Consider the following 19,507-nt stretch of genomic DNA (forward strand, 5'->3'; position numbering starts at 1 on the left):
TGAATCTCTGCCTAGAAGGGTAAGTTAGCATCAAGGATATCAGAAACCTTTCTCAGTAGTGTTCATGGATGAACTACACATAAAGTATTGACACTTTCCCTCAAAATTCCTATTATGCTTCAAATATGCATTTTTATTACTAGCTTACAAAGAGCAATAAATTATTTTGCCTTATAGTTTCATTCAAGATCTTATTTTTGGTTCAAGGCTTATACTGAAATTCTTGTAAATGCTCATGGTCATTATTCTACTATTTGCTTTCTGTCATTTCGACTTGCATAAGCCTTGCCTGTTCTGTTAAGAAATTTTAAATGCTCTCAAAATCTGGTAGTAAATGAAGTTTGTATTAATCAGTATCAAGTGTTTACTATATGCTAAGCACTGTGCTGGGGACACTAATTTGAGTAAGAAATGGTTTGTTTTCAAGGAGCTTATTGTCTAATGCAGATGTGATAGTATCACTGTTGTTGAAACTACTGGAGAGGACTCACTTTTAGCTTATTTACTTTTCCACTTAAATCTTGTCTTTAAAATGTTATATTCAATGTACTTCCGCAACTTTCTACTTACATGCCTTCAGAAACTGAAGTAGCATAGTCAGTAGAGTGGAGGCTCTGGATCCAGACTACATGGGCAAGAATCACGACCCCACTATTTCCTAGCTGTGTGATGTTGCGTACGTAACCACTTTGTGCCTCAGTTTCCTCTTCTGTTGTAAGTTAGGTAAGTCATTATATACTAAGGGCTTAGAACAGTGGTGGGCATACAGTAAGTACTCAATAAATTTTAGGTATTATTATTATTAATCTAATTCAGATTTTTAGGGGTCAATTATTTTATAATTACTATTTATTCGTCTTTATAGTATCTGAAAACACAGGCTTCTGATGTTACTAAGTAAATACATTTATGAATATTAAAAGACTTTCTCTTTTTAATAAAGAATTTCCAATTTCTAATAACATGAACTCAAGAGGGAAGGATTGCCAGGAGGTTAGAGAGTAAGTGTAGTAAATGTAAGTAAAATTAGGAAGGAGATAAGACTGTAAAGTGGATACCTTTGTGACCAAACCTACATCCTTTCTTTAACATATAATTTCCTAGAGTTTTATAGATTGAAATATGGGTTTCCTATTTATGAATTTGTATATTTTTAAATACATGCTAACTTTATTTTTAAATCCCTGAACACCGTTATATGATTGTGGTTTATATTTAAGTTCATGAGAATTATGCAGGCACTTTAGAGTTAGAATAATTGCTTCTATCTTCTGTTTAAAAACTATAATTCTTAGAATCATAATTATAATTAACCAAAATAAACAAAATTGCTAAAGCAAAAGAAAATCTGACTTTTGTTTACAAACACCATAAATTTTTTTGTTCCAAGGTGTATAAAACTTTTTACTTATGGCAGTTAATTCTTTAACATTATCAAAAGGCGGATGATGGCATAGGTTTATTCCAGCTTTATTTAAAATTTTTATTGCAAATGAAATAATATGACACTGATGCATAAGAATACAATCAAAAATGGCAGATAACCTAATTCATCTTCCTGGTGTGTTCAAGCCTCCAGGCACCAGTCAAATAGCGAAGTCGTATAAAAAGTAGGTCCTTGCCCATTTGTAGCCAGCTCCAAAATGGAACTAATTTAGAACCTGCAGTTGAAAAATAATTAAAAACAAATTAACTTAACTCAAGAGAAAATATATAAGTTTAAAATTGTATTTTAGAAGTCAGTCTACATGACCTTGGTGAGTTCTGGTAACCTTAATTTATTATTTATATTTTTTATGTATGTATGTATTTATGAATGTATGTTAAAACATTTAATTCCACCTGTACATTTAAAAATGATTTTTGGGACAAATTTTCATGTTTTACATGCTACTTTTCTGTCTCATATGTACTATAGAGAATCAGGTTCACCTCTACACATAATACAAGTATGGATCAATAATCTTGAGATAAGAAATCGAAGTCAAAAATCCAATTTTTATTCTAATTCTACCAAAGATTCTCAATCAGCTAAAACAAATACCATCTTGGCTGGGCCATCTTCTTGTCCACTGGTTGTCACATGGCAACGTGCCAAGCCCAGCTGACTACGAGATTCTCCTCCTTGAACATGTTTTAAAAGCTTATATTCCTTGATTTTACCCCTTGGAATTGCTTTTTAGTAAGTCAGGTGGAGCTCCCCACCTCCCCCAGGTCAGGTAACTGGGGTGCTGGGTGGTAAAGTGACATGGCCAAGATCACATGACTAATCACTGACGATTTCCAGATTTAAGCCCCAATGCTCTAGCTGCTTTCTCTTTTTCTTTCTTTTCTTCCCCCAGCTTTACTGAGGTTTAATTGACAAATAAAATTGAAATATATTTAAAATATACAATGTGACGATTCGATATACATATACACTGTGAAATGATTACCACAATCAAGTTAAGTAACACATCCACATTAATTTTGTTTAAATCATGGACAAAAGAACTAAACATCTTCAAAGATGAAGTTAGTGGTTTTTCGAAAAACAGCAAAAATAAAACATCTTGAAGTGACATGAAACTTGGATCTAAACTGTGAAAATTTCAGATGGCCCTAATAGGGAGGAGGGACTGCCTATATGGCTAAGGGTTCTGGAAATGACTAATACAAAAACTACTCATTGAGTGCTCATTAATGAAAAATAATATACAACTGTCTCTGAAATGCAAATGATATAAATATGAAACACATTTTTACTTTTTCCCCACTTCAGCTTCCCCTAGAGTCTATGCTGGGCTTAGATCAACACAGACAGCTCAACAGAGTTGATCATTATAAGTCTGAGCAACCCTTTTGCCTGCTTCCTGATCCTGTTTGATCTAGGCTGCTACTGTGGAGATGGGTTAAATTTCTGTAAACTCAATTTGATTCAGCAAGACTCCAAGAGGTCTGTTTGTTCTAGACTACATAGTTTGTATGATATCCAGACTGGTTCCTGACTGTTTTCTGTCCCTAAAATTCTGAAGTTACAGAGCAGTAAGGGCTTACTGCAATAATGACTTAAGAGGAGGCCATACTCACCTGGGGGAGAGGTGACTTTGAAAAAGTCTCTAGTTGATTGTTAACTGCTCCCACACTGTGAATTAAGTTAGGATCATTCTAAGGTAAGCAAAGGAGAAAACTAGAATATATTTTAAATTCTATACAGCCAGAGTAGTCTATGCTTTTCTGAATAGGAATTATTAAGAATTATGATAGATTTAACATTATTACAGATCTTAGAGATCTTTGCTTTTCACATTTTTAAATATCTTAGAGATCTTTTTGAACATATTGTACAGATACCAGTTAAAAATTGGCTGTGAATGGACTGTGGACATCTGAAGTAAAAACAATTATAATTCCTTATGTAGCTCTGCATAGTGGTTTGTAGGTACTCAATACCCACTGAGTAATGATTACCCAATGAGTAATATAGTACTAAAATTACCCAACGAGTAATACAATACTTAAAAAAAAAAAGGTGATGCAAATAATAAAGTTTATTTCTAGCCTCAGATCACCATGATCTTGTCTATTGTAGCAAGTTTTATTGAATTTCTTGGGCAGAGCAGTAGGCCTACAGAAGGCCTCAAGAAGAGACTGAAGAAATGTAGAAGGCAGTAAGCCAGCTGGAGGGTGGAGGGGATTAGCAGGCAGGCAGCACTTTCTATGGAACTGCCTCTCTGAGTCAAGACAGCTGAGTAGGCCCTGATGGGGGTGGAGGGGAACCCTAAAGGCTCAGGCCAGCTGACTGTATTGGACAACTGTGTTGTCTGATGTCTCCTCCCCCACCCCACTTAAGATCAGCTGTAACATAAACAATATACTCACCTTCAATTTCAGTCCAGTTGACAGCAATTTCTGCTATTGGAATTTTAAAGAACTGTGCTATGTAAAGCAGTTCTACATCAAATGCCCTGAAATAGAATATATATTGCTATTTATTTTTAAAAAGACAAATAGAGTGTAATTAAATCTCTACCTTGGCATATTTTAAAGAAGCTTACATGGCAGTTGTAAAGCTTATACTGTAAAATTGAAGGTCAGATTCCCATAAGGTCAAATAAAAGATAAGTAGTTCAGGAGCTTCAAGGCAAATAAAATAATTTAGTGTGTCATTGCATAACATTTAAATGTGAAACATGGTGTCTCTCAACTCAGAAGCTCCCAGAGGTAAAACCGGCCTCTTGGGCTCCAAGAGAAAATTTAATCCTGGAAATTTTCAAGATCGATGGTTTTCAATCCCAGTCTTAACTAGCTCAAGGTACAGAACTGACAGCATTTTCAACTGATGGAGAGAGCTGATAAAACAGAACTCTGAGAGGCTCTTGGAGAGAATGTTCTCAATCACTTTAGAGTTGCTTGATTACATTTTTCTATCACCAAAGGATCAAGGTTTCTTTTCTAAATACAGGGTCCCTAGGCCCCTGTCTTTTCCTTTTCTCTTCCCCATGCCGTCCTGGATAGTACAGTACTGGCAGCTGTTGAAAGTGAAAAGCCAGTTTAGACTGGTCTGAAATGCTCTTTGGGCATAACTAACATGTACATAGGAACTGGATATATTGTCTCGTTTTAACATACACTGTTAAAAGCATTTCTAGTCTGAACTCCCAGTCATCCTTCCTTCTACCTATGCAAGGTTCTTAAAGCTCCTCTTCAGTCAGTCCCTTGGTTTAGGTCAAATCTGATTTCCCTCAAGTTTTTGAATCCCGACTCAGAAGTTTTCCTGGATTCTGTTTACAAAATTCTCTGAAGCAGCTGCTTCCTTTCTCTGGCATTAAGCTCAGGAAGAGAAGCACCACTACCTGTTAAACCTTCTTCATGCTCTTTTAACTGCCTCTAAAAGCGCTCAAGTCCTTCAAGTCCATCCTTGAGTCACCAGGCCTTCTAGAATGCATGGAACACACTTCAAACTTCCAGGGCTTGGTTTTAAAATATTAGCACAGACAAGAAAACGCCTAAAACCCACTTCTATTTGATTTTCCTGATCCCAGACAACTTGAATTTGGGAGTTTTGTTTTCTTGGCCATAATATTACCACCATCCATTATGCAACTAGTTTAAATCACAAGTATTTGGATAATTCAATAAGAAAACTATTTTTTAAAACACTTAATGCTTTTTCGTATCCTAATAAATACTTAAGACGATAAGACCATCTACAAAAGTGTTCTTTGTATTTTTAAAAGGACTATGTGAAACTTCTGTTAACTAGAATTGTGACACTCGTGAAAGGAGGCGATAATCTGAATATGAAGCTTGGCGCTTAACCCTCTCCTTTAACACAAAAACAAAAAATGGCCTAATGGGCTGAGTTAGTTCTAATGATACTCAATAACCTGAACAAGATTATTAGGTATTTTTCTCAGAATATCAGTATATAGTTAATGACTTACCAAAGACATAAAACAACATAAGAATGATGAATGAAAAGCAGTGGGGGAAAAAACACTGATTAAGTGAAATTGCTTTATATTAAAAAAAACCTGAAAGGGCTATTCATCTTCTAAACTTTTTACTATATCCTTCTCCCCTTAAACATTTTAGGTGAAATGAAGACGTTCATTTTTTAAAAATTGCAGTTCACATCACCATATTATAAGAGACCAATCTGTTACCAAAGCAAACATTATAATTAAAATACCAGTACTTCTGGACAGAACCTTACGCTATTACAGAGAAGCAGTATAAGGGTTATTCTCCAGTAAGATGCCTCCATGTGTTTTTGCAAATGTGCGGAGGGCAGAGCCACCATGTTTTCTTTTGTTACTCAGTTCCTGGAATAGCTGTTACCTCAGGAACAGACGTATTCCTGAAGAACAAAGAGTAGGCTGAGACTCTGTTAAACAGAGCAGACACACACGTACCCTAGGTGCTCGCTCCTGAAATCCCACTAAAATTAAAACAAGCGTGGAATAAACACACAAGAACAAAGAGAAGAGGAGATGATAGTAGTAAAAACAAATTTGCAAGTTGGAAAGTACCTGGACAAGTGGTAACTAGGGAAGGTAGACAATGGCAGGGGGAGAAGCCCAGAAGCAAGCTAATGCTGCCACAGAGCCCCCTAAAGGCTCAGGCATCAGAGCCTCAAATGACGTCTGCAAGTAGGGGTGCAGGTGGGCTGCAGATGGGAGGACTCACTGAAAATCTGTATGAGATTTTCCTTTCTTTCAGTTGGTTGTGTGAATGCTGGCAGCCAGGCTCTTATCTCCCAGGCAGGAGCTGAGGGATCCCACTTTAGTGAAAATGACCAGCCCAAAAGATGATGACAATTGGGACAATTCCTACACAAAATGGCCCCACTATTTAATCTGTAGTGAAATCTACTAGTTCAATCAGAGGCTCTGACCATGCACATAGCTTCTGATGAGCTTTTTAGTATCATACTAAAGAAATCTGAGGATAGACTTTAAGGATAAAAATAAACATAAAAGATGAAAAACAGAAAAGAGGAAAGAAGATAAAATTATAGGATCAGTAAGGAGGTTCCACATCTGTTAAATAAGAGAGAAGAGAGAAGACGATAGAGAGGAGATTGTCAAAGAAATGATTAAAGGACAATTTCTCAGAACAATAAGACAGGAGTTTCCAGATGTAGATGGCCTATTGAGTACTCAACAAAATGCATGGAAAAGAGCCACATTAAGTCCCTGAATCATGATATTTTAAAACACTGTGGAGCAAAGCTTCCAAAGCGGGGTGGAAACAACATGCCACAGACAATCAGGATTCAGATTATCTACAGAATTGGACTTCTCCACAGAAACACTGGGTGCCACAGACAATACAGCCATGCTTTCAAAATCCTGAGGAAAAATGATGTCCAACCTATAATTCTTTTTCCAGTTAACTATTAAACAAGTGTGAGAGTAGAATAAAGACAAGTTTTCACATGCAAGGTCTCCAAGTTTCTTTCTCATATTTTTAGGAAGTTTACTAGACGATGTGCTCTACTAAAACGGGGGTAAACCAAGGAAAAGGAGATGTAGGACAGGAGCTGTGCAGCCGGCCAAAGAAGAGCTAGAAAGATAAGGGCTGACAAGATGTCTCCAAGAAAAAAACACCAAACTGATTCATAATCTGATGCGTTGGAACACGCTGAGAGATAATTTATACTCCTGAAGGAGTGTGAGCACGAGCAAGTGACAGATGCACAGTAGAGGAATGCCAGCAAAAAACTCCAGATATTTACTATCTCTAGGAAAACAAAAAGTACTATAAGAATGGTAATATAAACATATTGCATGCTATGGCCCAAATGTGAATTATCTTCACACAGCTGTAACAATCAATACTGATCTGACCAAACATTATTTTAAAACTGTATCAGGAGGAAAAGTGTGGGGGTGTACAGGAGTTTAAGAGAACTAAATACTTATCCATTGATTTCCTATTTTGGAAAGTAACATCTAAAAGTGAAAAATTGAGACATAGCTATGCAGACCCATTATTTAGAATATGAAAGCAAATACCACAAAGACCAAGTAAAAAGATGAAAGTGGCTAAAGCCATGGAGTAGGAACTGGGGGTGGAGGGAGATGGGGCAAAGGACAACTGTTTTTCTGTTATAAGTCTTACTGACTTTAAATTATAAAAATGTATAACATTGATTAAAAATAAAAAGTATTCATTGGAAGAAAGCACACTTCAAAAAATCCAATTTTAAAATTACTCATAAAGTGGGTCAAATTATACCTTAACATTAAATGGAAAGAATTCAGGTGAGGTACAGTTCTGCGGATGGAAATTATACATACATATTTATTTAACATTACCCATACTCAAGTCTGTAATTCTGAATCAAAGAGATGCCTATAGTCTTTTAACTTCAGCTGTACTCCTTGATGTTTTCTAATACCTAGAAACTCTACTTGACTTGGATTTCCTGAAAGTTAGGAGAAAAATTTCAATGAATCTTTCTTACAATAAATCCAAAAAAGAACAGTCTAAGGTGACACTTAAAGGGAAATAAGGAGTAATTGCACAACTTGGTTTCTATAATTTATGCTGCATAAGAAAAAAGTACATCTCTTCTTTAGTCTTCCTTGACTTAAGTGCAGGAACAGAGATACTTAAATAAAAACCACTGATGAAACATTACCGTGGTGAAGGGTATACTGCTAATCAAGTTGATATACACATACTTGGTGGTTCTCATTTACAGGCACAAAATATACATAATTGAACCCTGAAGAGAGATGTGAGAGGCTCAAATTTTAAGTCAGATCAATATTATGTCAATCAAGTCCAAAATGAATAATTAAAAAAGCATGCACTTGGACATAAAATTTAAAGATGAAAAATATCAAAAAATGTTCTTTAAAAAAACCCCATAAAACAGTAGAATTATGCTGTCCAATACAGGAGCCGAGAGCCACATGTGGCTACTGGGCACTTGAAATGTGGCTAGTCTGAACTGAGATGTACTGTAGTTTGAGGACGTAGTACAAAGAAAAGAATGTAAAATATCTCAATATTTTTTCATACTGAGTGCATGATGAAATGACAATATTTTTATACTGTGTTACAGTATATTAAAATAAACTTCATCTTTATTTTTACTTTTTTAATGTGGCTACTAGAAAATTTAAAATTACATATATGGCTTGCATTTGTATTTCATATTATATTTCTATTGGACAATGCTGCCCTAGAACAATCCTGACAAGGAAGCTTCATGATTTTTAAGTTATCAATCCTAACTTTTAGTTATCAGTCCTAATGTTCTCCATTTCTAAGTCCTTCCTTTCAAACTACAGAGAACCTAGTTCTTTGACCCTAGGTCTGGACGTAACAGCTGAATGCAAAATATCAAATGCAGAAGAAGGGCTTTACTTCTAGAGTGGCTCCTTAAATTAGATTCTCTGATTTTGGAGTCCATTAACTATCAGCATGTTGTATTCTTCAACGTAATAGAAACATGTATCTGAATTCGAAGACCAAATACACATTAATTAAAATTTTTTAATCTAGGAAAAAAAGATTGAAAAACGGCTGAATGATAATTCTGAAATCATAGTTTCTTTAAAGTTATTTGGGGCGTTAAATGACATCTATTTCTAGGGAGATTATAGATCTTTGTAAATAGATGCAAGAAAGTTGTAGAAACTACAAAAATGAACATCTACTGAAATAATTGAAAAGAATTCACACCGAGCCCATGACTAACACTAAGTACTAATTCTTTCAACAATGTGGAGTACCTACGATGGCCCAGGCACTCTATCAGACAGTGGGATATGCTAGTAAGCAAAGTCGGATGGGATTCTTGCTCTTGTGGAGCTTATGTTTTAATAGAGAAAAAGAAACATTACACAAATAAGAAAAAACTACAGATGCGATAGGTGCTATGTGAAAGGCTTATCGTACTGCAACAGCATACAATTAGGGGTGTCTGATCTAGTCTGGAGAGTGAGGACAGGTTGTCCTAGGGAAGATCTGAAGGAGAAGGAGAAGGTAAGGGGTGGGAGGATGGTGAGAAAGGAAGAATGTGCATGTGGAGACTCAGGTGGCCAGACTGTGCAATCGATACTGTGTATCAGTACACTGTCAAGGCCACAGGAAGGTGCCGAAAGGCAATGGGAAGCCATTGAAGGATTTTAAGCAGAAGAGATGCATTCGATTGATCACTTTTAATTTTTGAAAGGACTCCTTGGGCTGAAGAATAGGGAATGATGATGTCCTAGATGGTGGTAGTGAAGATGAAGGGGGACATAAAAGTGAAGATGAAATAGGGGGACATAAAAGCTAAAATCAACAGGACTGGGTCATGGACTGGATATATGGAGGGGCTGTGGGGAATGCTGGGGCTGGCCAACAGTTGCGGCTGTTCTGTGTGACAGTATTATTCATTAAACAGGTTGACAGCTGAGGTGAGGTTCAGGATAAAGATATGCTGAGGGAACAGTATATTTCAAGACAGAGAGCTCAGAAGTATTGAATGCTGCTGATCAGTTAATTAAGACAATAAGTGGTCTTTTAAATATGACCACTGGGTTTAATGACACGAGGTTAACTAGATGTTTAGATGGAGGGATGGGGGAAGTCCACAGTAAGGTAGGATGAGGAGTGAGTGGGAAGTGAGAAGATAGAGACGGTGAACACAGACAACTCTTTCAAGAAAAGGTTTGCTGTGAAAGGAACGAGGCTAGAGTTGGAGGGGTCTTGGGGTGTCAATGGAGAGGGTTTTTTTTAATGGCAAGAGAAATTTAAATTTGTTTTAAGAACTGATGGGAAAGAGGTGGTTGAGGGGAAAAGGCTGAATATACAAGACAGAAAATAAGCCAAAAGGATTAGGTTCTTAGAAGGTGGAAGGGGACGCAGAGGTCAAAGGATTGGTCTTAGGCAGGAGAAAGAACTTACTCCTGTAAAAGGAAGGAAAGAAGAGAACCTGGGTACCCTCTTCTGCTTTGATATTTCTGAGCTTTTTCTTTTTTCTTCAAAGGAAAAAAATGAAGCTTAAGGAAACAGGGTGTTTTCAGGCCTCCCAATTTATACTGTTCAGAATTAAGGTGAATACATGACTTTATATCCTATGTTTGGTTTGACTTTTTCAAAATAAGATCCAAACCAGTAAAAGTATAAAGGCACAGGTTAAGTTTACATATAAAAGTGTCAATTTTGTTTAAATCTGGATGTTCATTGTGAGACTATAGGGCTGCTTCTCATGACCTGGAATAATTGCTGTATAATAAGATATACCAGATACATTCCAGTGAGGAACCTACCATCGTTCAATATGGAGAGATGAAAACGTCCGTGAAGCTGCTTCTCGAGTTAATAATTTGAACCCACACTGTGTGTCCCTGATTCCTTTGACACAAAGGAACCACACCAGAAAGTGGAACCCATACATGAGAAGAGTACGGAAGTAAGAACGCTGAAACAAAAGGCAAAATATAAATGATTTTTCCATTTATCTATACAGGAGACATTGAAAACACCTGGCTGTAGACAACTGCATTTTAATATTTAATTGACTGGGTACATCTTCCATATGAACACCGTTGCTCCATTAGCTTCATTGGCAAAGTATATCACAGAAAGGGTGAGGATGCCTACTGCTGAGAGCAGGGCAGAGGCTCTAGACAGGTAGTTACTCATGTCCTAGAGGTTGAGTCTGACAAGAATCACAGTCCCTGTGAGAGTTCAGGGGTTCAACCTACTGGAAACATACCATAGCAGTTTTGGGCTGCTATGAGCAAGGAAAACATTTCATTCACTTACATATTTTGTGCCTCTTTGCCCCAAATATATTTCAGTTTCAAAAAAGGTGTCAGTTACCAGAATATTTTGGAAAAGCAAAACACTAAGATTTGAACCTGAAGTTCAATACCTAGGTAATGAGAATATTAACAAAAGAGGTAGAGCAGAGCGTCACAAAGTGACAGACTAGAAAGAAGTGTGAAACAAAAACTCCGTCTCTCTAATTAGGTAAGACAGATATCTGATTAAATATATTTTAACAATAAGTTCTTTAATACTTTGGATATTAAACTTAAGTAGTCTTTAATCTTGAGTATTCACTATTGTTATTAGTGATTAATTTTATTATTAGTAGTAACAGGACCTAATATTCCATTATTCATTAAACATTGCAAACAAACTTTAAAACATAAGAATAATAGATCATTATCATTGTACTCAAAACTTCCATTTTTAGGATTAAAAAAAGATAGGAATCTCTTAAAATTTTCTATAATTAAGGTAATAGACGCATGGAATGATACATTACGTATGCACATAAGGAACCTATTAAGAGTCTGTGTAGAACATTTAATATCTCATACTATTAAATAAAGGTCCCTTCCTCCTTTTGGCTTTTGCTTTTCATAATTGTAATCTTTAGTATCGTTCTTCATTCACATGGCTTTTTCAATCATCACTGTAGAGAACCGTGACTGACCAGTGATCACATGACATAGTAGAAAAAGCTACTGACCTGAGCAGACCTATATTTGAATCTTGTCTCCATTAATAATTAATAGGGTGACCTTGAGCAAGTTACTTCAACTCTCTAAGTCCCACTTTCCTCATTTATAAAATGGGAACGAAAATGCCTAACTCATAAAGTTATTGTAAGGATTAAATGAGATAACATTAAAGCCTTTAGCCAAGTGTTTGGCACAGGAAGTAACAGAAACTCAATAAACATTTTTAATCAAGGAAGAAAGCCTGAAAGCTCACTTTAGTCTCCTGACCACAATTTCACTTGTGTATTAAAAAAGGCAGGAAGGAAAGGAAGAATAAAATACTTCTCTATAAAGTATGTAAAACAAACTTTTTGAAAGCATCTAGCACTTCTTATTTATTATCTAGAATCATTAGTTATGTTTTTTTTTTTTTTTTTTGTGAGGAGATCAGCCCTGTGCTAACATCTGCCAATCCTCCTCTTTTTCTGCTGAGGAAGACGGCCCTGGGCTAACATCTGTGCCCATCTTCCTCCACTTTATATGGGACGCCGCCACAGCATGGCTTGCCAAGCATTGCGTCGGTGCGCGCCCGGGATCCGAACCAGCGAACCCCGGGCCGCCACAGCGGAGCGCGCGCACTTAACCGCTTGCGCCACCGGGCCGGCCCCCATTAGTTATGTTTTGATGAATATGTCTTACCTCTCTAAGTAGATAGGGCAGAAACCTCATTTTAAAATACTTTGGAAATCTCACAACAGCTTGCTCAGTGCCTTCCAAAAAAAATACTTCCAATAAATACTGGTTGACTGATTAAACCTCCAAAAGAATATTTATGCTTAGGAAAGGAACAAATAGAAATTGAAAGATAGAAAAATAAAAATTAAAAGGTAGAAATATAATACCTATAAACTATTCTCCTTGAATGATTTTTAACATGATTTAGGTGAGCTTACTAGTTACCAAATGAAAATATTCATAACTGCTTTTGCTTGGATATTAATAGAAGATTTTTGTTTGTTTTAGGATAATAGTTATTTTTGAAAAACCAGAAACATGTGGAGTTCACATGAAGACCTTAACTTATTTGATTTCCGACATTTAAAAGCATGACAAGATAAACTACAAACAAGAGGATCTTTCTTTAATTTTGAGAACTTGGCAGAAAACCTAAAAATTTAGAAGACGTCTAAAAATATATTATTATAGGATAGACTTATTTAGTTAAATGAAGCTAACAAAGTCATAGAGGAGCATTATATGAATTTCTGAAGTAGACATTTAAAAATATGAAGGAAGGGCCGGCCCCGTGGCTTAGCGGTTAAGTGCGCGTGCTCCGCTGCCGGCGGCCCGGGTTCGGATCCCAGGCGCGCACTGACGCACCGCTTCTCCGGCCATGCTGAGGCTGCGTCCCACATACAGCAACTAGAAGGATGTGCAGCTATGACATACAATTATCTACTGGGGCTTTGGGGGGAAAAATAAATAAAATTATTAAAAAAAAAAATATGAAGGAAAAAGACATTCACTACTTCAATATTAACAACAATCTCTCTAATCTTTATGAAATGTAAACAAAGAATTCAGGTGAAATTTAAAGCTGACTGGTAATTTCATTATCTTAAAATCGGGAAGTTCAAAGAAGTCCCAAGACTTAAGAAAAGACTCTTCAAAGAAAATCTGAAGACATCAAATAAATGGTAATAGACTCTATTTTAAATCCTTTAAAAATGATCAATTCAAGAATACCCAGACAATATAAACATCATTGTTATAACTGTTATACAGAACACATGGGAACATGAACAAATTTAAGGATGCTAAAAGACTCCACTGGTGCTATATCATGTTTGTCTTCCAAGAGAGCAGTAGAACAGATGGTATAATTAACTGAAAATGTGTATAAAGGTATTTAGGAAAGGTAAGTCTGAAAACTATGGAGTTAAGCTATTGAGGTTGCTGTTTACTATTTTTTTTTTCCCCCCAAAGCACCACTAGGTAGTTGTCCATCACAGTTTAACATCCTTCTAGTTGCTGTACGTGGGACGCGGCCTCAGCATGGCGGGAGAAGCGGTGCGTTCGTTGGTGCTCGCCTAGGATCTGAATCCCGGGCCGCCAGCAGCGGAGCGCGCGCACTTAACCGCTAAGCCACGGGGCCGGCCCTACTATCTTGATTAATTAATTCTTTTATAATTTTTTCACTGTCCACAGATTGATCACCATGCAAGAACATTAAGAGCAAACCTGAGTGGCTCAGAAATGGAAGGCTACACTGCAGTTTCTTGGACACGTGGCAGATGGATGTGTTGCCTCTTGGAAAAGAGCTTCTATTAGACAAGTAAAGCTCTACGAGAATTATCTGGACTTGAACTACAAGCCTGCTGAGCATCTGCAATAGACAACTGCTGGTCTCTAGTCAGTAGATCAGTTTATCCTTTCTTCCTACAGAGTAGCAGCCAACTCTGTGGCGTCCAAAAGCACTAAATCAATCACTAAGTTTTAGAGATGGAGGAATTGATGGATGGATAACAAGATAAATTATAAACATGCAGATCCTGGGACGGATCCCCTGATCTCTGGCTAAAAGCAATACTATAAACTACATAGTATAGGGCCGGCCCCGTGGCTTAGCGGTTAAGTGCGCGTGCTCCGCTACTGGCTGCCTGGGGTTTGGATCCCGGTGTGCACCAGCGCACTGCTTCTCCAGCCATGCTGAGGCCACGTCCCACATACAGCAACCAGAAGGATGTGCAGCTATGACATACAACTATCTACTGGGGCTTTGGGGGAAAAATAAATAAATAAAAATTAAAAAATAAATAAATAAACTACATAGTATAAAGTTTATACATACTATATAAATCCATAACTAAAAACTTATAGGTAAAAGAAGACAGACTATAGCACAGTCTCATTTAAATACTATTCTAAGAAAAATTAAAAGAGTTTTCAACTAATGGATGTTCTATGTGAAAAGAATTTACACCGTTAAAAACAAAACCAAAGAACAAAATAGTTTCTTTCTACTGCCACCAACAATAAATACAGGGCCAAACTATCTCTTGCCTAGATTACTTCAATAGCTTCCTAATTATTGCTTCCTATTTCTCCAATCTATCTTTTTTTCCTTCACCAAGTAGATTATCCTTTTTTTCTCTATTAATATATTTTTTGAAAAAAGGAAAAAAATTTACTTACCAAACCATTAAATTAATATCAGTCTATTTTCATTACATGTTTTTGTTTGCATAGATATTTTTACACAATTATACTGTATTTACAATATCATACTTTTTTTTTCATACAACCTAATAATTTAGGTATTTTCTCATGTTATTATGTAGTCTCCATTATCATGTGTTTTATTGGCTGCATGACATTTCATCCAGGGGAAATATCAAAGTGTTGGAATTTAGTATTTTATAGTTTCTAGTATTATTATAAATAATATGCTGAACCTCTTGGACATACACTTTTCCTTTCCTTATCCCTCGTGTATCAGTAAAGTGATGAAGTTGGATTAGCTAATCTCTAAACTCTCTTTCAGTTTTAAATTTCTAGGAGTATGATATTCTCTATGGTTAATGGATTAACCTTTTTCAAATACTAACGTGAGTCCACAGGGATGTAGAATACTGGGCTAGATGCTCAAGATGTTAAAATAATTTATTTCTTAAAAAAAAAGGAGTCTAGGTTTCCACGTTTGAGCATAATCCTTAAGAGGTTTTATGACTGCCATCAGTATATGTTGGAAAAAAATTAGAGTTTCTTCATACCTTATTTCAGAATCATTGAGAAAAAGTTTCAATCTTTTATGCCACTGGTTCTCAAACTCTGGTATGCATAAGGGTGACCTGGGAAACTGTTAAAAATGCAGACTCTTGGTCCCATGCCTAGAGTCTGATTCAGTGTGTCTGGAACTGACCTAGAAATATGCATTTTGAAAAAAAACTCACCAAATAATTTTGACCTTGCACTGAAAAATACAGCTTTATTCTCGAACTACTTGACCACTCTAGTAGATGAACTGTTAAGAATATAAAGGACAATTACTGGGCTTGTTACACTAGATCGACAATTTTAAGTGAAAAAATGATTAAAATAAAAAAAATTACATAGAATAATTCCTTAATATATTTTTTCCTTCAAGTTACTCCAGCTTTTCTAGCCTAATCTGCAAATTGTAAAATAAAGAATTTAATGTCTTCAGTGATTTGTTTTTAAAAAATCCTAAAAAGGGCAGTTACAACTTGTCAAATTTTAAGGTACAGTGCTTTTCTAAGAGGAATAAAGTTAAAAAAAATTTTAAACTTTGAATGAAACTCAAAATATAGTACTTCTGTGTGCCAATATGAGAAAAACTAAAGGCTGTTAATAGGTTCAAAAATGCATCATTTAGAAAAGTATGTCATATATTATAACTGAATGGGGACTCTGTCTTAAAAAAAAAAAAAATTAAAAAGAGCTGCTTGCATCCTAAGTCAAAGTGAAGTTTACATCCTTCTGTCTACTCATTAAAAAAAAATCAATTCCTAAATGTGCCAATTCTTTATAAACTTTCCAAAATTAAAAAAATTATTTTCTTTTCTTTTGAAAGGTGCCTCAGTTTTACAAGATTAAGTATGGCTTATTGTGTACTGATGTACATGTGAACAAGGAAAAAACTGCTGATCCATGCCAGTTAATGAAAGCCTCACCTGAGCAATTGATTCTTTCTCCAAATGAGCTCGAGATCCACATGCAATAGCCATTTGATCCTGAGGAAAAAAAAGAAATAATTTTTCATTGTTTAAGTATCATTAATAAAAATATTTATTTTCAATGTGAATATCTCATTTTTAAGAAACTGATTTGTTAAAAAAGTAACATTAAATATCATTAAAGGTTTATTGAGGAGTTCAGAATAGGTACAGCTTCAAGAAGCCTAATTGTACTTACTAAGAGGACACTATTTAGGGCTAAATATAAGGGGCATGTATTACTTCAAAATTCATATATTTAAATGACTTTTCTGATTTAAAATACTGTATCAGGGCTGGCCCCGTGGCTTAGTGGTTAAGTGCACACGCTCCACTGCTGGCGGCCCGGGTTCGGATCCCGGGCGAGCACTGACGCACCGCTTCTTCGGCCATGCTGAGGCCGCGTCCCACACACAGCAACTAGAAGGATGTGCAACTGTGACGTACAACTATCTACTGGGGCTTTGGGGGGAAAATAAATAAATAAAATTATTAAAAAAAATAAAATAAAATAAAATACTGTATCAATATAAGTACAATTTTTTAGAAAGAAAAATTAATAGTATTAGAAAGAAAAGGATTATCTGTAGATAGTATGATTTTATATATAATCATCACATTCTGGAAAATCTAAGAATATCAACAGAAAACTACTACAAACAATAAGAGAATCTGAAAAGATAACTGGGCACAAAATGAATATATATATAATATTTTAGCCTTCATATGTACAAACAATAATCAGAAGATAAAATGGAAAAAAAGACAGCATTTACAACATCAATAAAAAAGAAAAATCTAGAAGTAAACTTTACAAGAAATGTAGCAAGATCTAAATAAAGGAAACATGTAAATGCTACCAAGGGAAACAAAACAATAAAACATATAGAGGGGCATACCGTGATTATGGATGAGAGTATGTGAAGACAGCATTAAAAAAAATCAATGCTCCCTAAGTTAATCTTTAAATTAAGGCCATACCAATAGAAATACCAAACTAATTTCTCATTGAACTAGACAAGCTGATTTGAAAGTTAATATTGACAAATAAAGAACCAAGAAGAGCTAGGAAAATTCTAAGAGTGAGGAAGGAGGACTAGCTCCAGAGGATTTAAAAATATATTATAAAGCTACAATAATTAAAAACGTACTGGAATGTAAATAGATAAATCCATAGGCCAGAATGGAATGGCCAGAAACACAGACACTCAAAACATGTGGGTACTTAGAATACGATAAAGATGACTTTTTAAATCAGTGGTAAAAAGATGAACTAATAAATGCTGTGGGGCATCTTGGTAGCCATTTGGAAACCAAGCCTCACACTGACAAGGATATATTTCAGATACATCAAAGATTTAAGTGTAAAATAGAAATAATTTGATCTCAAGGAAGGCACAAGTACATAAATAAATGACAATAAAAAAATTGTTGCGTGGCAAAACAACAAAAATCCAACCATATTAAAAATTAAAAGACAAATAAATTGGGGGAAAATATTGATAATTTATATTACAGACAAAAGGCTAATGTCCAAAGTGCACAAAGTGCTCCTACAAATTATTAAAAAAGTACTCAACAACTCAGCTGGAAAAGAGGCAAAGGCTATGAACAGAGAGTTCACAAAAGAGGAAGTGAAAATAGCTCTTACAACTGAAAAGATCCTCAGTCACCCTTATGCCAAGAGCAATATAAATAAAACCTATAAGTTTTTACCATATTGTGCCTACACACTCTATATGGACAGCAATTTGAAAACTGTTATCAGAATTACAAATATACATATAATTTGACCTAGCAATTCCACAATTCCACGATTCCACAACTAGGAATTCTTCCTAAAAATAAACTTGCATCTGTGTATGACATTCATGCAAGGTTAATCATTTCATTGTTTGAAGCAGCAAACTTGTATGTCCATCCAAAGGGACTAGCTATGAAGCTGTGAAAGAATGAGCAAGCACTTTGATGTGTGTATGGCTTAATCTCCAAGATATATTGTTAAATGGAAACAACAGAACAGTGTATAGTGTTACGATTTGCATTTTTAAATAGAGAATACATAGGGGCCGGCCCGGTGGCACAGCGGTTAAGTTTGCACGTTCAGCTTCGGCGGCCCGGGGTTTGCTGGTTTGGATACTGGGTGTGGACCAACTCACTGCTCATCAAGCCATGCTGAGGCGGTGTCCCACACAGAAGAGCTACAACACTACAACTATGATATACAACTATATACTGGGGCTCTGGGGAGAAAAAAGGAAAAAAAAAAGAGGAAGATTGGCAATAGATGTTACCGCAGGGCCAATCTTCCTCAAAAAAAAAAAAAAAGTCTAAATAAAGAATACATATACAAACGTCCAGATGGATATATAAGAAAAGGATAACACTAGCTACTTCTAGGAGTAATTGGGTGACTGAGAAATGAATGGTGGAGCTAGTTGCGCTATATATTTTTTTATACTATTTGAATTTTGAACCATTCACCAAAATAAATAAAATTAAAAAGTGCTCATTGTAAAAAAAATTGGAAAGCAAATAAATTTACATATATATGATAAAACTTGATTATAAAGAGAGAAGTCATGTATAATCTCACTACCTAAAAGCAACCACTGATAACATTTTGTATATTTCTTTTTTTCTTTGCATCTAAAAACCCATAGCTGAAATTTACTCATGTACATCATGCTCTTTTTCATTTAAAATAACCTAAAAATTTCTTATATTCAAGTTCCTTGTTTTTGAACTTTTTATTATGGGTATTTTCAAACATACACAAAAGTAGAGAGAATAAGAAAATAAAGCCCCCATGTCCCTGTCACCTGGATT

At 35.5% G+C, this 19,507-nt stretch overlaps 1 protein-coding gene across 4 annotated transcripts in view; it reads right to left on the minus strand.

Annotated features, from left to right (window-relative positions):
- Positions 1-1,449: 1,449 nt before the first annotated feature.
- The window catches only part of ALG5 (ALG5 dolichyl-phosphate beta-glucosyltransferase), a 47,178-nt gene continuing 29,120 nt past the window's right edge, over positions 1,450-19,507 (minus strand). For 2 of the 4 annotated variants that reach the window (XM_058548040.1, XM_058548038.1), the window contains 4 exons: positions 16,637-16,696; positions 10,758-10,909; positions 3,862-3,947; positions 1,450-1,661 (listed from right to left, as the gene is read on the minus strand). In XM_058548040.1, coding sequence (XP_058404023.1) covers positions 1,546-1,661; positions 3,862-3,947; positions 10,758-10,909; positions 16,637-16,696 — 414 coding nt within the window. In that variant the 3' untranslated portion in view covers positions 1,450-1,545. Of the gene's footprint in view, positions 1,662-3,069; positions 3,148-3,861; positions 3,948-10,757; positions 10,910-16,636; positions 16,697-19,507 lie in introns of those variants that run through there. The other 2 variants (XM_058548039.1, XM_058548041.1) reach the window with 2 other exon arrangements.

This window comes from Diceros bicornis, chromosome 9 (assembly GCF_020826845.1).
Source record: "Diceros bicornis minor isolate mBicDic1 chromosome 9, mDicBic1.mat.cur, whole genome shotgun sequence".
Lineage (NCBI taxonomy): Eukaryota > Metazoa > Chordata > Mammalia > Perissodactyla > Rhinocerotidae > Diceros > Diceros bicornis.